Source organism: Daphnia pulex, chromosome 5 (assembly GCF_021134715.1).
Source record: "Daphnia pulex isolate KAP4 chromosome 5, ASM2113471v1".
In the NCBI taxonomy this organism is placed as follows: Eukaryota; Metazoa; Arthropoda; class Branchiopoda; order Diplostraca; family Daphniidae; genus Daphnia; species Daphnia pulex.
Window position 1 is genome coordinate 3,441,899 of NC_060021.1, and position 22,337 is coordinate 3,464,235.

At 35.8% G+C, this 22,337-nt stretch overlaps 2 protein-coding genes and 3 long non-coding RNA genes across 5 annotated transcripts; 2 read left to right on the plus strand and 3 right to left on the minus strand.

The window, feature by feature from the left end:
- Positions 1–284: 284 nt before the first annotated feature.
- Positions 285–1,363, plus strand: LOC124193455. Its single transcript, XR_006874268.1, has 2 exons — positions 285–820; positions 886–1,363. It is a non-coding gene; the product is annotated as an uncharacterized LOC124193455 (long non-coding RNA).
- Positions 1,364–6,388: 5,025 nt separating this feature from the next.
- On the plus strand, positions 6,389–7,264 carry LOC124194023. The gene is made up of 3 exons (XM_046588032.1): positions 6,389–6,748; positions 6,851–7,068; positions 7,153–7,264. The coding sequence occupies exons 1-3, from the start codon at positions 6,616–6,618 to the stop codon at positions 7,216–7,218; spliced, it is 417 nt and encodes a 138-aa protein (XP_046443988.1). The 5' UTR covers positions 6,389–6,615; the 3' UTR covers positions 7,219–7,264.
- A 7,864-nt stretch (positions 7,265–15,128) lies between these two features.
- Positions 15,129–16,022, minus strand: LOC124194049. The gene is made up of 3 exons (XR_006874575.1): positions 15,917–16,022; positions 15,230–15,378; positions 15,129–15,160 (listed from the first exon to the last, which is right to left on the minus strand). It is a non-coding gene; the product is annotated as an uncharacterized LOC124194049 (long non-coding RNA).
- A 658-nt stretch (positions 16,023–16,680) lies between these two features.
- Positions 16,681–17,151, minus strand: LOC124194116. The gene is made up of 3 exons (XR_006874600.1): positions 17,055–17,151; positions 16,897–16,984; positions 16,681–16,819 (listed from the first exon to the last, which is right to left on the minus strand). It is a non-coding gene; the product is annotated as an uncharacterized LOC124194116 (long non-coding RNA).
- Positions 17,152–18,608: 1,457 nt separating this feature from the next.
- LOC124193570 (glutamate receptor ionotropic, kainate glr-3-like) lies at positions 18,609–21,445 on the minus strand. Its single transcript, XM_046587463.1, has 8 exons — positions 20,982–21,445; positions 20,800–20,906; positions 20,657–20,741; positions 20,408–20,566; positions 20,144–20,312; positions 19,660–20,063; positions 19,441–19,589; positions 18,609–19,372 (listed from the first exon to the last, which is right to left on the minus strand). The coding sequence occupies exons 1-6, from the start codon at positions 21,126–21,128 to the stop codon at positions 19,792–19,794; spliced, it is 939 nt and encodes a 312-aa protein (XP_046443419.1). The 5' UTR covers positions 21,129–21,445; the 3' UTR covers positions 18,609–19,372; positions 19,441–19,589; positions 19,660–19,791.
- Positions 21,446–22,337: the final 892 nt, after the last annotated feature.

A 22,337-nucleotide genomic window follows, 5' to 3' on the forward strand; every position in this document is an offset into this window, starting at 1 on the left:
GGCAAGTGTCTTCAGTGTCTGTTGTTGTTGTTCTAAAACTCTGCACGCAATTATTGGAGCCAGAGCGTCACTGTTTCTGTTCGTGCTTACCAGATGTTGAATGACACGTCGACGAAAAACGAATAGCCACGTAGAGCTCTAACGAAATCCCGCTGCCAAATACAATTCTCATTTGAGTATTTGACGTGAATAAAAAGGGAATTAAATTGATTGTGGCCATACCAGTCGAGCACCGCATCGCTGGCAGCAGCTTCTACTATACGTCTACACCACTACTAGTTACGTAATGGTCATCCTCCTTCAAACTAATTGAGACAAGAAAACAAAACAAAAACAAGTTTATTAAATATCGATGAAGGACGAGCGGCTATAATGTATTTGGATCATTTCCGTCACACCCGAGTTTTCAATTAGAGCATATTTAAAAGTTTTCCAACTTTTTGCTTGCAAAGATGTGTTCTTACATAAGCATTTAATATTTTCATTTCTGCCGGTTGGCGACAAAATCAGTGAAAGTATTTCTTTAAATTTGACCATGGTTCTCGAGACCGCTCGAGACTAATTTAAATACGATTATTCCATATTGAGGATTGCCAAGGTGCGCAGCAAACTAACGAGATGGAATCAGTTGCGAAATCATTGATTGCGCAATGAGCGCGACGAAAGACGGGCGAAAAGGATGAAGGTAGTTCTTTTCAAGGAAGTAAATTCAGACCAACGCCCTGATTGCTAACGTATATATAAGCCTGCAATCCATTGCAGAATTGTGTGTTGCGCTAACCAAGTTTCCATTCTTAACACAAACAATATGCGTTTCCTCGTAAGTTGCTTTGTATATTTTGTAAATTATTCAATTTAATTTGAAATGTTTTGGCGCTATAACAGGTCGTTTTCACTTTGCTTATTGTCGCCTCCGCATCGGCTGCACCCGCTTCCGCTGGTAGTCTGACTCATTTACTGGGAATAGAATCCGCCTACAAACCTCTTCAAGTTGCATACCGGCGGTATGACTTCACCAGCAATCCTAGATCGCCTCTCAAATTCTTTCATTCTGCGGAATCCGCGGAATCACGGGAACTGTACTTCGACTGACAAAAGCTGATAACAAAAGAAGAGAAAATGAAGTACGTCCTTTCCCTCCTTCACGGCCTTCGTCCCAATCCGATTTTCTAGGCTACTCCGGCACGCCCAGCATAACCTTTTTCTCATAAAAGTGAATAAGGTTGATAAGCAAATCAGAACAGCCTCTTTGTTCCCATCTCAGATCCATTTCCCGTTTCTGTGTTAATGCAGAGCTGTCAAATGATGGAAAACATTCAAGTCTTGTCTTGAAATGCAAATAAAAATCCCATTTGGCCATTTACATCATTTTTGTAAACTGAAACGTCAGATAATTAAGCTTTATCCCTCAAGATGTGCTAATAATTTCCCTTTGCAAAATAATAAGACAATATAATAATAATAAATAAATAATAATAATAATAAATTATAATAAATAATAAATAATAAGACAAAATAATTTCAAAATGAAGACCTGATGAAAACAATTTGTTTGATTAGTTTTTTTCTTTAGCACCGGTATTATTTATGTTTAGATTTTTTCTTGTTGGGATTATCTTTTATTTTTAAAAATGGAAACATTATTGATCATAATTTGAATGTTGCGTGTCGGAAGGTGTCTCTACAATTTTAAATGGAATTGTTGCCAACATTTTGCCTCGGCTGTTTCATTTAATTATAGATTTTTCTTTTCTAGCCTAATGGACAAGAAAAGCTATCGATGACACTTTGTCTGCTCCCCCGTTTTCAAAATCTTTAAAAATTAATTTAAAATTCCACAGATAATCAAATAATTCGCCTTTAAAATGAAATTAGGTTCCAAGTAGATTTTTTAAACCCACAGATATTCCAAGAAAGATATAAAGAATGAAGTCTCACCGAGATTTGAACTCGAACTTCCATATTCAGAGTCTGTAGTGCTAACATTTACACCATGAAACTTTAAGAAAAATAGTTTATTAGAATCAAATCACTGAAGGTCATATGGTTAAGCTGAAAGTCCCACAAATTAAATATTTTAATTTACTATTCGATAACAAACATCAAATTACGTAAGACGAAATCATTTTCTTTCTTTTCCACTATTTTGTACGTGCTTAACAGCAATTGTATTGTGGGGCCGAAGGCGAAAACCGCCAGTTGGATGCGAATATTTGTCAACTTTGTATATTTTTTAGTTGTTTAAATTAATGTCATGTAATAAATCTAAAAAAATCACACCATCAGCAAAAGAAATTGAAGGACTCGCCAAGCATTGTAATCATAGTTATTAAGTTTAAACTTAACTCCTCTCTTCAAAACCTATTATTTTTTGTGTATCTCATCTCGATCCACTCAATCAATAAAAATTCAAGAAAGAAAAGAAACATATAATGTATGCAAGCAACAAACGATCGCGATTGAATGTTTCGCGATTGAATGTTTCGCGATTGAATGTTTACTGTGAAATAGGCATAGTAACGAGATTGACCGATTTCTCTAGCCATAATTTACCTCTCAATCCTGGGGATAGTTTTTGCAGGAAACATAGAACGGTTTTCATTTTATTCGTCGCGTTACTCCTCATTGTTTATGTTGCAATTGATTATGTTTTATCAATCGACATGCAATAACTATCTGGACGCCATATAAATTATTGCTTGCATTTTTTAAATATTTTTGAAAATCATTCCGGTACTTGGTAATGCTCAAATCTAAACTCAGACGCACAACCCGATGAATATGCTATGTCAACTATGCAATATAAAGATCATGGCGTTGAATGAAATTGAATGCATCACTTTAATTACGTCTAATTTCCACAGGAGATTTTGTGTTACTATGACGACAGGAAAAGATTATAACAAAAGAATCACAAACGAAAATACAGCCAATTTTGTAATAATTGTTACCTATAGGCCTACAGTTGGGCAAAAGAAGACAAATTTTTCAAGAATGGAATAACCTTCTGTTTGGGTTTTAAAAAAATCGTTTCCATGGCGATTAAGCTCTATAATAGGCTACGAAAAAAAAACAAAAAAAAAACAATAACAAACCATCTACAATTATTTTCGCTGCTTTTTTTAAAGTAAAAATCAATGCAGTTATTTAAAACATATAAAAAGGCCTCCACTATTGCTGAACCTACCAATAGCACCCGTACGAAACTTTTAGCTAATTCTGTGCTAGAATTAGCTACGAAGTTAGGTGGTTTTAGCTAGAAATTTTCAAGTCAAAATTTTTAAATTTCACATTGGGAATTTTAGGGTAGTTTTAGCTTTTTTTTTCTAGCTGGGAATCTTAGATTGAGGTTAGCTTGAAATTTTCACGCTAAAGTAGAACTAAGAGAAAAAGATTCTTTGCGCGCGATTTCCCTCTGTATGCAGGGTCACCCATCCATTTACTTCTAAAATCATATTTGCTGCACTTACTTATTTATGGTCGCTGGCTCTCCGGATCTGGCATCTTCTGATATATTAATAATTATTAAATATTTGATCGTATTATAGTTATGTTCATAATTCTTCACATAGACTGGTGAATAAAACTAATGAAGAACTAAAATAAACCATTTTTAATTAAAAAAATACATTTTCAAAAATTTTTAAATCTTGATTCTATAAATGAAATTAATTATAAATTTATGCCTAGTTTTTATTTGGTTTCGTAATTAGTTCAAAATTTGTTTTGACTATTTCGTAGTTCAAACAATATCTTCATCTAATCTCCAATCATATAATTTATTCGAAATGTATATTATATGTCAGTAATTATTATAGAAAAATGATAAAAATCTAAGCTAAGTTGAACCTCAAAGGTTATAAAAATAATAATACCCGGGCGAAACCCTAGCTTAAAAATTTCATACTAGAATTAGCTGAAACAGTTAGGAAATATATTTAGGGGGAAAAATTCGAGCTGATTTAAAAAAAAAATCGTTTCCATGGCGATTAAGCTCTATAATAGGCTACGAAAAAAAAACAAAAAAACAATAACAAACCATCTACAATTATTTTCGCTGCTTTTTTTAAAGTAAAAATCAATGCAGTTATTTAAAACATATAAAAAGGCCTTCACTATTGCTGAACCTACCAATAGCAGCCACGGAGCAGCAACGCGATGAGGCGATTACCATTCGTCCTCTTCATGTTCATTGGCCGGTTCAACGCAGAACTAGTCGTTGTTGGGCCAAGTGAAGCGTTACCTCACCAGGAGTCAAATCCCCTAAACCGAAAACATCTTCGCTTAATTGCTTCTCCAGTAAAAAGTTTATAATGTAGTCTATGCTGGTTTAATTACTTATTTTTTTATTTTTTTGTGACATGTAAATGAATAAGCTTCCAGGAATTTTCGACGATGAATAGAAAAAGTCATGCCGTCCAGTCTGGGGGACCCGTTTCTCTCGCACTTGACTGGCTTTCTCTTCGCTACAATTTCACGTAATTATAGCGGTTATTATGTTCTTAATTTGGCAAGGAATCATACTGTGATGCATTTGTTTTCATCTTTAATTACTCCCTATAGATATTCATACATACCCATGACTGGACCTAATATGGTCGTAGATGATTTGCCAAATCAGCGAGGAGGAATGACTTTCTTACGTCAACGGGTACTCTACTTTAACACACAAATATAGCATGAATAATTTTTATTAGCTAATAAAGCAATCTCACGTTTGAACCATTCTTAATTGTCATTTTAGGACGCTGAGTTGTATCTCGGGGCTTTAGTGGTAACATCAGAGCGATTTAAAGATGCAGATGTTTCATCTCCGTGGATGTCCGGTTCTTTTAGTATCCTCATCCCGATTCCCAATTCTTCTACTAACATTGGCGCTTTGGTCCAACCCATGAGCACCGAAGTAGCGTATACTTTATACATATATACAGTACCTACTGGCGAAATTGGTAGGGGAGACCGGACCCATATTGGACCGGTTTTTCCCCATATCTCCCATCCCCTTACGTGAAAGGGAAAACATTTTTGCAAAATCACGCGAAAATAGTTTCCGCACACCCATGATTTTTTCAGTTAAGTACCTTTTAAAAAAAGTATAAAGTTATTGAGGTTTGAATTTTTTCGTGTTTTTTTACCAGGCCGGGGTAATATTGGACAGACGCCTGTACCATGTTAGACAGGATATTAAAAGAGGGATAGGATGAATACAAAATTATGAAAAAATCAGGAAATGTAGATGGTAATTTAGTTAAACCCCAAACAAATTTTGAAAATGATATCTTTAAAACTGAAAAAGTTTTGTGATAGGGAAAGAATTACAACTTTTATATGGGGCGAGATAAGGAAAAAATGTAGGTGGCGCTGAAGTCTCTCGTTAAGATAGGAAAATTTCCCTTTCCCAAATTACCCCGAGAGACCGTCCACTAAAATGTGAATATCGTCTAAACTATCATACTTATAAATAAAAATGTGGGTGAATACTGTAGCCAAATGACTAGCCTATGTTTTTATGTGAACAGATTTTACTTAACCCGTCAAACTTGGACAAAATTGCACCGTTAGTGAGGAAAAAATTTGCGCATTTTTCCCGTGTTTTTTTATTTCTTGAATATTTCAGGAAATAACCATGAGATTTTCATGAAACTTATAGCCCCTAACAGTTAATGCTTACACTACTAAGAATAAACTGTAGAAAAATTGGATTTCTTGAATCATTTTTACTATTTTTACCGACCGTGTCTAACGTGGTACAGTGTCCTATATGGGTCTGGCCTCCCCTACAGTGTACCAATAGGGTCCTTGCATGAATAAGGGATTCATTTTAAATAAATATCATTAGAATCAGTTTTTAACGCTGATTCTCATGGTATTTTTTTTTAAATAATAATTTCCTTCGTAATCTCACTTCAAAGTTGAGATTAGCTCCCCTCACTTTAAAACGGACCCCACCCTTTTTCGTGCTGCCTATATGACTATATCCCCTTTTTTTGCCCTTAGGGCCGAAAGGCAAAAGACGGCAAAATTTCCCGTTGCTGAACAAGAAGTTGCTATGCCTACCACTAGAGAGACTTATTATTCAAGGAAAATTTTGCCGTTTTTTTCTAAATAACTAATAAAAAAAACTAATTGAAATACTTAAAATGAAGATGAACTTATCCTTCATCTTTTGCTAAAAACTAGAAGGGCGTAAGTCTAGCGCTAATTTTGTAGGATAAAAAAACAGGGCCCTTTTTTGCAGTGACATTAGAAAAGCACGGCAACTGCCCCAACTTTCGCTCGGCGAAATGGATACAGTTGGCGCCAATTCCAGGGGGTAGGGAAATGTACATAAAGGGGTGGCGCATATTTTTAATGTTTCCAGTTATGTTTCGAACCCCCCTCAAAAAATCTTAAGACTACAGCAACTAGGTTGCTAATTAAAAAATAAAAAATAAAATCGCGTAGCGCCATAAGACACCATGCTAAAAGCGGGCGAAATTGGTACACTGTATCAATTTCGCCGGTAGGTACTGTAAACCTAATCACATTCACCCGAATTAACAATACAAAACTAATGTTGTTGTAACCACATCTTTTCAGGTATGGATTTGCGTTTGTCTATCAGTACCAGCCGTCATGGCAAGTCTGTTTGGTTTGAGCAAAGGTATTGTCTATCTAAACAAACGAATGGGATCAAAGCCATCGGAAATGGATTTCAGAGGAAGCTTTCAAATAATCGACTACGTCATCTGCGTCCTTCTTTCACAAGGTTACAAGTTTATCGAAGTTTATCTTACAATAATTTGGACACATCAAATATGAAAAATAACGTGACGATATTTTAATGACGTTTTTTTGTGTAATTGACAAGGTGCATATTGCGGAAATAGACAACTAGCAATTCGTTTTGCAGCGGCTGCCTGGTGTCTAGCTTGTTTCGTTCTTGTTCAAGCTTACAGTTCAACGCTGATTGCTTTCATCACGTCACCCAATAATAAACCTATCATCAATTCAGTGTACGATATTCAAAAAGTCCCAGGTCTTAAAATTACAGTCAATAGAAACTTCGCAGCAGATTTAAGGCTGCTGGTAAGTTAATTACCCTTGCTTTGGGATTTTTTTGATTGAGTCACTTTTTTTAATTTGCAATATTTTTTATCCCCTCGTGTATAGCAAACCAATTTCAGTATTTTCAGGAAACTTGGTGATTCATTGAGAGAAGACCCGAGTCTTCGTTGAAATAAAACGGAGCTTTGCCTTGATAAAGTTCGATCTGGGGATCATGTTTACATTCACGTTAGTTAAATAAAGATTATTTTTTGTTAGCCACATGAATTTACTTTCCAGTTCCTGTTTCGTCGGCAAGCAGGGAAAACCGGTCGTCCAGAAAATTATTGCCATGGATCGAGAGAAGACAGGGTCGTGCCATTTTACAATGACTAAAGAATACTTTTGGCCAGGCCATCTTTATTTTTTCTTGCCAAAGAAAAGTCCATACACAGAAACTATTAATAGAGGGTATAAAATGAGCTTTCTTTATACACAATAGTCAAATAATGAACTAATATTTATCAACAGTATTCTAAGGATGCAGGAAACTGGAATATTGGGAAAGTCGATAGAAACATTCAATCCGGAAGCGACGAAATGTTCATTAAAATACAACGTAAAGGAATCCGGAAAACCTCGAATTAGTTTAAAAAATCTGACAAGCGCTTTTACCCTGTTATTATTTGGGATCTGCGTTTCAATACTTACTTTAGTTGTCGAACTGATATATCATCTTCGCCACTTCACTTCTTCTCGTTAGATGCACCAGTTGCACCACATATAGGTAGAGCCATTAAGGGGGAGGGTTTTCAACCCCATAAGACGGCGTCCATAAGCCCATGGAATCAGAAAAAAACAGCTATGCTTTCCTCTGCTGCATCTTGTGGTTTTGTGATGAACTACGAGCAATGCTGCCAAACTTTGTAGATTGCACACTGCGCAAGTGTTTTAAGAACTATATTTTCAATGGTTTGCCGCAGATGCGTAAATCACAGTAATAATGTATTATTTTTTAAGAGCTTCAATTTTGTTAAAATAATAAGAGAAGTAAAAAAAATGTGCATGTTGAGATTCGAACCTCTATAATCTTGGTTCGTAATACGACTTATTAGCCACTATACCCACCGACTGATGTAAGACGCTGAAAATGTTAGGTATATATACATTTTACAGGCCTGTTTTGGAACAATTTCCACTTGCGCCCTGAGATGGCAGCAGAGGAAAGCATAGATGTTCAAACGTAGGAGGATGGGAAAGAATGGAACTCGGAAAAACCGTGCCGCAACCCAAAGGCAAATCTCTTGAAAGACCTCCCCCTTAATGGCTCTGATAAAGTACTGTTCCACATCTTTTTTCGCATTTGATTCGAATTTACATTTCAGTCGAATTTTTCTGATTTTGTCTGACGTCATCTAACCTTGGTAAACTGGTCTGACAAAGCCAGACAAGGTGAGGCGGGCTCTTGTAGCAGTCAGATTCTCTGGTCAACTGCTGCGTTGCCGCGATGGCAAAAAATGCGAAAAAAGATGTCAAACAGCCCTATAGTTCAATGGAGAGACAATGTGGTCATCGAGGGTGACGGCTCGATTCCCTCTATATCTCATGGAGACGAATTTTTATGGTATACTGTCCAACCATATACTAATATTTTGGTGTTTTTTTGTTCACATTCATAGTTTATATAAATTTGTGTTCGATCACCATTAATTATTAATACCTTACTGAATTTCCTGAGAATGTAATAGACGGCAAACGTTAGATACTGATTTAGCTGTTTTATTATTTTTACATTAGATTTTTTTATAACATCGCTTTTACTCTGGCGATAAATCAGTCTATTGCGTTGCACCTTGGCAACCGGGCGTTGCCCGATCGTTCTTACGGGTCTTTCTCATCCCAAACACCGTCCACCAATTTTTCGAGATTTTCCTCTTCCACTGTATTCAATAAACGCTGCTTCACAACCGGTCTCTGGTATTCCCCATTCTCTGTGCGGACTCGTACAGCTCGTACAGTGTCGTCTCCCTTGATTCATGGAATGACTATATGGGAAATGCAAAGACTCCACTATCGATTTGTTTATTCGTCCACTGGAGTAGTCATCACCGCCAGAAGGATTCAGTTAATGCTTATAAAGCTAGATATCTTCACCGCAACAAGCTGCTGGAATACTCAATAACGTCGGTTAGTACGTGTTGGTGGGCCAAAAGTAGCAGGAAATTATTGGGCGCCATTGAACTGTCGTCTCGGGGATCATCGGTCAACACTCAGATGAGTGAGATGATGAGAACGGGCGTTAAGCATGGCCTCTACTTCGACCAATAACGTGATTCAAACCTCTTCGGATAAAGTTTAACGCAATACGATACGCAGGGCTATATTGGCCGGTTGTGCGATGCACACCACTCCAAAATGCGGTGCCGACAGGGGAGAAAATGTCCATCTAACTCTTGTTTCGGCCATCTTCTTGTTTATTTCTCCAGTTCATGCCATCTGATCAAGAGCTTCTCTCAGTTCGTCTTCTTCTACCAAAAACCGGCTGAAACTGGTTGCCAGCTCACCAAAAAGTTTATAGGCCAACCGGACCGCTCCTTGCTCCACTCTTCTTTGTACTCTTGCTTGACAAAATTAGTTCAGTTTTTGCCGCTATCGATTTTTTCGGGCTTCCTGCCACAAAGTGTCGGTAAGCCTTCAAGAATGATTCGGCGCCCATCTTTATGGACAATTCAATGTTGACGTTGCGGTTGACTAGGCATGTAAAAAAACACCCACCGCGTTTCCCTACAGATTTTCCCGTGGTTAATATTTGCAAGTATTAACCTCGGTAGCACGCCTCTATCCATAGGATGTACGTCGCCCATCTATCAGCCGAGTGAGATATCTTAACCCGACGTCCATAGGATTGTGTATGTCTATACTAATGTCGCGCTGTAAGACATCCAAATGGGTACGGCTTACAGCCGTTTTCAAATGTCGCTCTATAGCAAATCTTTTTGTGGACAGCTGATGGATATCACCATGAGTATATTTTTAGACATATTTTTTGTGTCCAGAATACATCCTCATTCCCGTTTTCTTTAGATTGAATATGGACTTGTTTTGAATTTATTCCGAACCATTATTCGCCTCCCCAATGAAGTAACGAATAAAGAAGCAAACTGAATTCAAGAAACTTGTTTATTAAATGAATTGACACAACTACATCATCTCTAAAATCTAAATTGATTGGCGACAGCATAGCTTAGGGACGGGTCGAGTGATGTAGTGTAACATAATTATTTAGATGGCTGCGCATCATACAACTGTGCAAATTGACTTGATGACAATTATTCTATGTTGACAGATGTATCTGGATCAAGGCAAAGGTCTGAAAACAAAAAGGATTATGACAGATGTCTAGGTTTTCAACTATGGAACACGAATAATTTTATCACCTGTCTATCTGAAAATTGACGAGAGAAAACATGTAGAACAAACTCATTTGCTCAGAATCAGGACAGTTGTCGCTTAGATTTGAGGTAAATTTTCCGAACAACTAGTTAACGAGATTTTAATTCTTAATTCAATCCAATGTTGCACTCACAGTACTGAAAAAGAGATCATAAATTAAAACGTAGCAACGGGACAATGCCACAACAGTGACTTGAGTATAATTAGAATACTTACATCGTGGGTCGACGTCGGACGAGCCACTAAGATGATTGGGCACATCATATGCTAAATAAGGGCCAAAGACCAATCGTATGAACTCGCCATTCTTGATTGCTGGCACAAGAAGCAGTTCCAGTGGCTGGTATGCAGTTCGATAGGTTCCCCGCTGTCAGAAGTTTTCTCATAATGATTTTCCATAATGTTGACTGACGAGTAAAAGCCTGGACTTTCAACTTGACTTTGTGTTGATGGTGCCAAACTAGACTGGACCACTGTACAAATTTAAGAAAATAATAGACATTTTAAACAGAAAAATGAAAGTGTTCTCCTACTTGAGCGATTAAAAGTTTCAGTCAGTCCATTAGGCATAGGTGGGACACTTGAAGGACTCATGCATTCGAAGTCACCTCTGTACTGGAAATTGATTAGGTGTGGGGGAGTATAAAGCACGAACTTTCTTGATCCTTTTCCGTCTTTCTAAGCGATTTCCATTAGATTCAGAAGTGGTGTTGATATCTGAATTATATGCCCTAGACACCTTGTCTCGTGCTTGACTGTATGTGTCTGAATGAAGAATTGAAATTGGTATGCACAAATTAATTCAATGACCAGTCGCCAAACAACAAATGTTTACCGAATAGTTCTCTGTACACACATCTGTAGTTTTACCAAGTCGAGTTAGGCTGCTCTCTCTTTGCACAAGCGATATCTTCACGTTTGGCGGGATAATAGCAAAAGTTGGTGTCACGCAACCAGAAGTCAGGTATAACTGCAACGCAAAGCCCACCTTGGGTCTCCAGATCAACGATGTAGAATTTACCATCATTCTAAACATGAAAAAATAAATACAAAACTCTTAAATCCATCTATCACATGCAAACAATGCGTTAACTTTAAACTTAGTATAATTTTTTATGCCATTATTTGGAAAAAAAGGACGCCAATTCTTAAAAATACACTGAGCACGATTGCTGGTTAGCGAGCAGCGTGGTTAGTCGTTGAAGTCAGTTGAAACAATGGCGACTGCAGAGATAAGCTCTTTGTCTCTTTGAAAAACTGGTGTGTCATGAGCATGTTGTAAGATCAAAAGTTTTAACACTACTTGACAACGCAATAATTAATATTAGCAGTTAAAATTATGGAAAGTTAAAGTCCTTGTCGTCCTCATCTATCCCGTGGAAAGATAATTTGGACATCTCACAGACGTCATGTCACGTCTGTCTGTTAAGCGTCTGATTTCTAGTCACAAATGGATGTCCGTGATCGTATGAGAAACGTATATCTATGGTACATCTATTCGAAGATAGCATAAGGCCGTAGTAAATTGAGTATCCATGTAATATCCAATTTATGTTGAAGCTAGATAACATTCGATTTAGACATGAAGACATCCATATGATATACGATGGATGTGAGTGTGCTGCCAGGGTGGGTGGTTTGATGTGATTTTTCGGTGAATTTTACAACAACGCGATATGTTGTTTTTTAATGTTTCGTAAGTATCCATACTGCCGAGACAATTAGTAGGGAGCAAGAGTAAAAGAGAATCAAGTGAGATAAGTGCGGGAAATTTGTTGTTATGAAATAAGATAAATCATTTACGGGATAAAAAAGTTTTGGGGGAAATTACCATGGAAAATTGCAATATACAGCCCATTCTAAAAAACAACAACTTTTGGACGGAACAACCATCAAATCCTTGTCCAATAAAGAACTGTGATACGTCATTAGCCACTCCCATCATCCCATCCAATTATTTCCCATGAAAATCACAACATCATTTTCCACAAATGCGACGAAAGACCCCGTTTTCTAAAGACCAAGAGGGGGAAAATTATGATGTTGTAAAGAAAAATATAACAGTCTTGAAAACTACCATGTACTATATTAATCATGCGCGGCTAGTTAGTGGGATCATTCATGAAGGTGGGGAGTGTTTTTGTTTTATTTGAAACTATTAAATCAATTTAATGATTGAGACATAAGATATGAGCGCTGAGAAGCCCCGCCTTACCGAAATCACATAATAACCATTTGGGAATGGTAAAATGACCTTTAAAGGTCGTGATCCGATGCATAAATTGGAAAACATTTATTATATAAAAATGACTATTAGTCATAGCTATTTTGGTAGAAATTAGAATATTTTTAAATGTAATAGCTTATCTTAAATAAACTATTTTACGATTCTTGAATTTAAAAGAACACTTCTTAAGCCTAGCTGGTTTTCAAATTTTGCTTTGCCATTAGGGCATTTTTAGAGCTGCTGGACGTCACACCGAGTTTGCTTATTAGGATGGATATAGCGTATTTGAAACGAATTCGATGCAAAGCTCAAGGAATTCTCTCATACTTTTGTAGTATTTCCTAGATTTATAGAACTGATTTAAAGGACAAAGGCATATATTCTCAGAATAAATGTTGAATCCGCGTAAAATAAAACATTGTATTGTACCTGTCTGCATAGGGGAGAGTTGTACTAGTTGGCGCTTTTTTTGTTTTTGAGCCCCCATTTTTTTTTATTTTTCAATATTTTTTATCCCAGCTAGGCTTAAAAAAAAGAAGAAATAATTAAAAGCGTATTTTTAGTTTCTGACAATTTGCTTTGTTTGAAACCAAAAGCGCTTTGAAAATGAAGGAGGGTGGGTTGATTCGGGGGGGGGGACATGCTCATGTACGCGGGGTAGTACGGCCCCTGTTATTCTTACGGTCTAAAAGAACACCTGGCGATGGCGTCATCAACTAAATTTTCCGAAAAATTTCCCTCCCATCTCTAACCCAGCAACACAAGTTGCCCCGAGAAAAGGTTTCTTTGTTATTATTGCGTTTTCAAGCAATTATTTTGTTAATAAAAATAAATAAAATTGGTTTCTGAAAGAAGAAAGAATTTCCTTTCAGAAACTTATTTTTCATAAATTTTAAGTTAACTAGGGAAGTCCACAAAAGAAAAAAGAAAACGAAATGGACGACACGATTTAAGGGCGAAAAAATTATTATTTGCTGTATCCATACTACATGGACTATTTCCGTATTTTTTTTAAAGATGCGCATTATTAAAAACTATAACTGGTAATTTTTAAAATGCAATCCTTCGATCGCAAGAGGACGAAAACCGGTGCCAACTTACACACTACCTCAATTGCCCCGTTCTTCTCTATAAGGCAATATGCTTGACATAATTCCGCTTCTGTCTCATCTCTAGGCAAAAGTTAGGCTTCGTGTCTAAAGTTACCAAGTCTGAAGGGAGAACTTGCGATGCCCAGTATCGCGTGCCACATGAAACGATTGGCCTATCAAATAAAAAATATTCCAAAAACATAATTTAGAAATTTGAATAACGAAGCGCACCAAGCGCATGAAAAACACTTTACTGAAGGAAGGATAATCGACTATCTTTTTTTTGGATAAGTCAACTGTATGGAACGAAATGAGTAAAATGGTCGAATTGTTGAGTAAAAGTGTCTCCTGCATGCGATGTACGGCCGTGTACGATACTTTTACGCAGACTGGCATGAAAAATTTGAATAGATTGTCATTTTGTAATAAAAACTAAAAGGAAATTAATTTGTTTGAGTTGCCGGAAGCATATCGGTGAGTTCTAAAGGTCTCCTTTTAGAATCTTTATCTTTTGGCATTTCATTGATGGGAATATAGGTTCATCCAGCCACCGCCGCATACAAATTGCGTTTGGTTGTGTATGCGGTGGCGGAATCGGCTTTATTTAATATCTGAATAACTTAATAATGATAAAAGATATCTTATACATTGGTATCTTAGCTATTTTTGTAGACAAATAGAAATATTTTAGAAAAAATACATCCCTAGGAATAAATTTACGGAGGGACTGTCCACCATAAGGTCCCTTGTAAACTTCTATCCGTGCCTTTATCCGTGTATTTATTACATCATACTAATTTTTCTAAGTTTAACATTTTCGATTGCATTATTTTAACAGCAAATATTAATATTCTAAGGAGGGTTTGGAATACACATAAATATTACTACAAAGAACAAAATCCATGAAAAAATCTCTTGATGTAATTTGTCCCCGATTGAAAATTTTCTTGACTCCACTATATATTAATGCTGTTCATTAAAGAGTAATCAAACACAAACGCCTATAAATAGACGGCTTAGCAACTAGGCCTATACTATAACATACTCCTAGAGATACGGACGGAATTGAGCCGTCATCCCAACCGCTAAAAATTTTTTTTTTGCTAAATCTGTTATAGCTACACGTGAGAACTAATGAGGAGAATTAAAGTGGCAAAAGCGAAAAGTCAATTCGACCAAAAAAACTATAAATGAGACACATATTCCAAATATCAAAAGAGAAAAAGCGCTTGTCAGATTTTTTAGACTAATTTGAGGTTTTCCGGTTTTCTTGATATTATTCTTCGATAAACATTCCTTCGCTTCAGGGTTGAATGTTGCTACCCATTTTCCCAATAGACCAGTTTCCTGCATCCTTAATATGCTGGTAATATAACAGCAACTGGTGTTAATTATTTGATTGGTTACATATAGATAGAACATAATTTTATACCCTCGATTAATAGTTTCTGTATAAGAGCTATTTTTTGGCAAGAAGAAATGAAGATGGCCCGGCCAAAAGGTTTCTGAAGCCATAGTAAAGTGGCACAATCCTGTCTGCTCTCGATCCATGGCGATAATGTTCTGGATGACCGGTTTTCCCTGTTTGACGAAACAGAAATAAACAACAAGTTCTTTTTTATAATTTGTGAACAGAAAAACATTTTGAATCATGCGAACCTACAGAACTTAAAGGCAAAAGTACATACCAGAAGTATAGGTATGGACGAGAGAAGCACATGGGAAATCACATTAATACAATTACCATTCAAAACAAGTTTCGTTTTGCAATATTGCATATGAAAACCCCCCAAAAATGAGCCAACTAGTGCACTTCTTCCCTACCTATGCTTCAGGTAGGTACTGCATAATATGATTTTTTGCAAAATTATGTGAATGTCTACTTAAGTTCCTAACACAGAGTTTTAATAGTGCTAACATAATCTCTTTGCCAAGGTTCCCGACTCTTCTTTTAAGTGAACCATAAGAAATTTTTCGAGACTTCTGGAGGTTTTTTCCGGGTTTTCAAAAATTTATTACAAATTGTTACGGATTTTTTCATTTTCTCGGTCAAGGACTTCTCCGGTCAAGAAAACAACCAAAAAACTAGTCAGGAACCCCTTGCTCTTTAACAACTTACGTGAATGTAAACATAGTTTCCAGATCGAACTTTATCAAGACAAAGTTCTGTTCTGTTGCAACGAAGGTTTGGGTCTTCTCTCAATGAATCTCCAAGTTTCCTGAAAATGCTGAAATTGTTTTGCTATTCACCAGATGAAACAAATGTTAATACAAAAATGGGTGAAATACAAATTTAAAAATCAACTAAAAAATACTTGCCCTAAGCAATAAATCTGCTCCAAGATTTCTATTGACTGTGATTTTTAGACCAGGGACATTTGGAATATCGTACACCGAATTGATTATAGGTTTATTATTGGGTGACGTTATGAACGCGATGAGTGTTGAGCTGTAGGCTTGAACAAGAACGAAACATCCCAGACACCACGCCGCAGCAGCTAAACGAATTGCTAGTTGTCTATTTCCGCAATATGCACCTTATTAGAATAAATGCCATCCGATAACTTCACATCATTTCTTATTTTTTGATAAGTCCGAATCGTAACATTAATTGTGTACCTTGGGAAAGAAGAACGCCGATGACGTAGTCGATTATTTGAAAACTGTCTCTGAAATTCATTCGCGATGGCTTACATCTCATTCGTTTATTCATGGCGATAATACACTTGCTCAAACCTAAAAGACTTGCCATGACTGTCGGTACTGATAGACAAATGTAAATCCACACCTGAAATTGTTTGGTGAAAATTTGTATTAATGTAGTAAGGTGGTATTAGATGTTATAAATAGATTCTTTTCTTACCTCGGTTCTCATGGGCTGAATCAAAGCGCCAATGTTAGTAGAAGCATTAGGGATTGGTATAAGGATACTAAAAGAACCGGACAACCACGGAGATGAAAAATCTGCATTTTTAAATCTCTCTACTGATTCGACTAAAGCCCCGAGATACAATTCAGCCTCCTGAAATGAAAAATGTAGAATATGTTGGATGTAATTTTTTTATTTTGTAACTTTAATGATGTTAAATGAGAGTTAACTCCTTGACGTAAGAAAGTCATTCCTCCTCGTTGATTTGGCAAATCATCTACGATCATATTAGGTCCAGTCATTGGGATGTATGAATATCTACATGAAAAATGCATTATAAGGAATCTGATTCTCTGCCAAATAAAATATACAATTGGCGAAATTATACGTGAAATTGTAGCGAAGAGAAAGCCACTCAAGGGCGAGAGAAACGGGTCCCGCAGTCTGGACGACATGGCCAGTCGAATTTCTTTTCACTTCGTAAATACCCGGAAGCTTTACACGTTCCAAAAAACTAAATAAGTAATTCAACAAGCATTGTATGGCTTTATCAAACATGTCTTACTGGACTAGCAATTAAGCGAAGATGCTTCCCGTTAAGTGGATTCATTTCCTGCTGAGGCAAAGCATCACGAAGCAACACGTCACCGACTTTTTTTGCATTGATACTACAAAGAAAAGTAAAAAGAACGAATGGCAATAATCGCATCATCGTTACTTCGTGACTGCCATGGTGTTCAGCGATATTGAAAGCTTTTTATATGTTTGTAAGTTATTGATTTTTAATTTTTCAAATACCAAAGAAATCTAAAATATGATGTTTTTTTATTTTACAGCCCTATTGCCATGGATACGAATTAAATTTTTTCGCCCACCTTTTCTGTTTTTTTTTTCAAAAGATTGTACATCTTCCTTTTGCCAAGTGAAACTACACAATTGATAATTATTAGCAATTTCATGTCGTTGTGGAACAGGAAATCACTGTGGCAATCATAGAGTTACATATTCAATGTATACTTAATGATATCTATTGCGCATATCACAAACCATATTTGTCTTGCTGTGAGTTTTAGTTGAGATTTGACCACTACTGAGACAATAAAAAAATAAAAAAATATTTGTAGTGTCCAGATATATAAGTGCATAATTATTCTTCAAATAGGATGATTGAACCAAAAAATAAAATGTGGAAACATGAAATAATGTCATACCTATAATTTTTCTAAAATTCAGCTTTATCTTTATTTCTCTTTCAACTTTATCAAGTTTGAGTGGGGAATTATATGGCTAGAGAACTCGGCCAATCTTGTTATTACTTAAGCTTATTTCTGAGATGGGAGAAGAAATTAATGTTGAAACATATCCGTTGTCACGGAGACACGGGCAAAGTGAAAAAATTGGATATAGTGATCGATCACTGCTGGGCAAGCGGACGTCACTAAAACTCTGGGTTCGGGCTCTGGGATCTAAAACTCGGGGAATGGACTCTGGGGTCACCATTTTCTCCGAAATTTATTGAATTTCGAATCTTATTCACAAGAAAAAGCAGGGAAATTTTTCATCTCGGCTATTAAATTACTTTATTTAACAATTAAAAATAACTATAACAGATAGAAAATTCCGAATTTCACCATTTGGGTTCCGCAAAATTTCGAAAAATAATTTATTTGGGGGACTGGCTGCGATGCTTCAGTCAATATTTCCCAAAAAATTAAAACCCCCAAAACCCCCAAACGGCATGAGTTGTTGACTCATTGTTAATACAAAAAAATTCAATGTATAATAATGATGTGTTAAATACCTGCTTCAACCCACGAGAGAACTAACAGCGAAAAAAACAAAAATAATAAATATGTTAAATATAATTCATGAGTTCATTAAAGTTGTACAAACAACTTATCATTATTTTTCTCTTTATTCAACTTTATTTTTTAATTCGCGTAGGACATAGTGGGTGAACACAGAAAATTAATGGGAAAAAGTCAAATTTGATTTTCTATTTCGTTGTACACCCACTATCTATATTAACTTTATAAAGCTCATCGTTTTAATTTTTAAAGCTTTCCGCGTCGTTCTAGTTTCACCCGTTACAAGTTAGAATCCTTTAAAGTTGCCTAATTTACATATAACTCTACGGAGCATTCCAAAACTTATGGCTCGTTAAAAAACCTACTATTCCCGTGAATGAAAAAATCTAAAAAAAATTGCTTTATCATATTCCTAATGTCTACGTAAAAAAAACAAATTGGTCGCATTCCAACAAAATTTTTTTTTTGAACGCCGAGAAAAACGCCTTTTTCCATAAAGTTTCACTCGCGCGTTCCAAAACTTTAGGTAGGCTCTGTATAAATTTTAATCTAAAGGTGAGAAATCGTACAAAAGAAGGGGGTAATTTGGTTGGTAGAATCCAAATAGATGATAAACCGATTCAAACCAAAATACCAAAAAAACTAATATAACTAAACGTGAGAAATTTAACAACAAGAATTGAAGCTGCGACCGTGGCAAATCAGTTCGAGAAAAAACACAATTAATGAAACACAAATTCCAAATATCAAAAGTATAAACACACTTGTCAGATTTTTTACACTAATTTGAGGTTTTCTTTTGTTCTTCAGATATTTCTTCAATAAACATTCTGCCGTCTTAGGGTTGAAAATTTCTTTCCATTTTAACAACAATCCATTTTCTTGCATCTTTAATATTCTGGTAATTTAATACAAAATCAAGCTTATTATTGAAGTATAAACCACGGAGGAAGGTTAATTTTTTACCCTCGATTAACAGTTTCAATGTAGGGACTCTTTTTTGGGAACAAGAAATAAAGATGACTTGACCAAAAGGTTTCTGCAGCTACTGTAAAATGACATGATCCTGCCTGCTCTCGATCCATGGTAATTATTTTTTGGATAACCATTAATGCCTTTTGTTACAAAAAACAAATTTCATTTTCATTACAATTTATATTCGAATTCCATTTTTTGCCTACTTACGTGAACGAACACATGACTTCCAGAACGAACTTTGTCAAGACAATGTTCAGTTTGATTGCAACGAAGACTTGGATCGTCCCTTAATGAATCGCCAAGTTTCTTAAAAATACCGAAATTACTTTGCTAAAAAAATTAAAAAAAAAACATAAAAAATTGCAATGGATTACATTTAGCGAACCGACTTGCCTGAAACAGTAAATCTGCTCCGAGGTTTCTATTAACTGTCATTTTTAGATCAGGAACATTGGGAAAATCATTTATTGAATTAATTATGGGCTTATTATTGGGTGATGTGATGGAAGCGATTAGCGTCGAACTGTATGCTTGAACGAGAACAAAACAAGCCAGACACCAAGCAGCTGCTGCTAAACGAATCGCTAGTTGTTTATTTCTGCAATATGCACCTAAATTATCAATACAAAAATGGCATATTAAATCGTCGTAGCATTATTTCTAGGATACGTTGTTAATATCAATTCCAAACCTTGACAAAGAAGGACGCAAATTACGTAATTGATTATTTGAAAACTTCCACGTGAATTTTGCTCTATTTTTTTCGAATCTATTCGTTTGTTCAAGTCAACAATACATCTGCTCAAACCATACAGACTTGCAATGACGGTTGGTACTGAAAGACCAATGCAAATCCAAACCTAAATAAATGAAACGAACAATAATCAATCGCATCTCAGAAGAAATAACCATGAATATTGTTGATGAATTGCACAGGATTTTATGTATTTAATACTTTAGTTCTCATGGGATCAATCAAAGCGGCAATGTTTGTAGAAGACTTGGGTATGGGTATGAGTATACTGAAAGGACTAGAGATCCACGGTGTTGAAAAATCTGCATCTTTGAATCGGCTTAGTGTTCCAATTATAGCACCGGGAAACATGTCCGCATCCTGCATAAATACAAACTTGTTTTGTCAAAATAAAATTTGCAATCTCTAGCAATAAAAATATCATGCTGTTTCATGTAAAAAAGAGTTAACCCCTTGACGTAAAAAGCTCAGTCCACCACGTTGGGTAGGCAAGTCATCTACAAAAAAACTTCCGAACATTGGAATGTACGAATATCTAAAGGGAAAGGCAAACTTTGAATTGCAGAATGGTCTCTTTTTATTTTTTATTTTACCTAAAATTGTAGCGACGGGAAAGCCACTCAAGTGCAAGAGAAACGGGTCCAGCAGATTGGACGACATGGCCACTCAAATTTCTTTTCAAATCCAAAATTCCCTCGAGCTTTCATGTTCGCGGAAAAATTGCAAATAACTCATTGAAAAAATCGTAATCTGGATAAATAAGGAAACGACTTACTGAAGTTCCAATCAAGCGAAGATGTTTTCCGTCGAGGGGAGTAATAAAAGGTGTCGTTGGGTGACAGAAGGTATCAAGCAGACCTCCGTCGACTATATCTTCGGCATTACAAAGAATCGTGAAGATGATTGGCCACACACGTTTCATCGTTAGTCCCTCTTTACGACGGCTATTTTGTTTTTTTTTTCAACATTAGTGAACCCCATACGCTAACTGTACTATATGTTATGGCAGATAGAAATTTTTGGCGAACTTTTTATTTTTTGTTTTTTGATAAGTATGGTTTGGCGAGATTTTCTATATTATGCTGATGGAAAATGGAGAAATAATTATTTTGATATACAAAACTACCTGTAAAACTGAAATTACACATGTGATGTCTCAGTGAGAGCAGCCAATACACTGGAGCAGCTAAGAAAACAGACTATATATGCCAACAGGCGTTTACTCGAATGTGTTTCTGTTTATGCTTGACAACTATGTATGTTTTGTATTCATAGCAACCGATTGCTCACAACAAATTATTTTCGTAACTGTTTTACTTTCTACTCAATGAATTATTCAGTAGCTCAATCATATCAGTTAGTTTCGCCCTTTATTAAAAATGGAAACTCCCAGGAAAACTAGAATTTAGAAAATGTCATTTTCAATTTCATCATCGGACATATCAAATCATACTGACCTTATAAGCTTATAGTTGATTTGAATTTTGGGCGTAGGCTACACTTTCATTTGTACGACTATGAATATATCTTGTTTTCTGACAATTTCAATATTTAAAGTTAGTCTCAAATGCATTTACTTTACCTTATAATTACGAGCCCGAAGGGCGAAGCTAATAATCGCATACGCAGAAAAATAAAAACCATTTCACTTTGTATTTATGTATGTATGTTTGTCCCGCACCACAGCTCGGGCGTTTTACAACACATTTCAGACTTTTTTGTCTTAAAAATTAGACAAAAAAAAAGCGGTGCGACCAGAACAAAAATAATTTCATTTACTTAATTAGATCACCCGTAAACAATGAAAAAACTGTTAACATAATTGCTTAACGACTGGTGACATCTGGCGGTTGCGACTACATTTTTTTCACCTTAGGTTTAAATTCCACTTTCCATTATAGCCTTTTAGGTTCCCATCGTTTTGGGTTACCTTTATTTTTTTTAATTTTTTGGTCTTAAAAATTAGACAAAACACATGCGGGGGCGACCAGAACAAAAAAAAAATGCATTAACTTAATTACTTCTCCCGTAAATAATGAAAACTGATAAAATAACTGCTCAACGACTGGTGACATCTGGCGGTTGTGACTACAACTTTTTTCACTTAGGTCTAAATTCCACTTTCCACTAT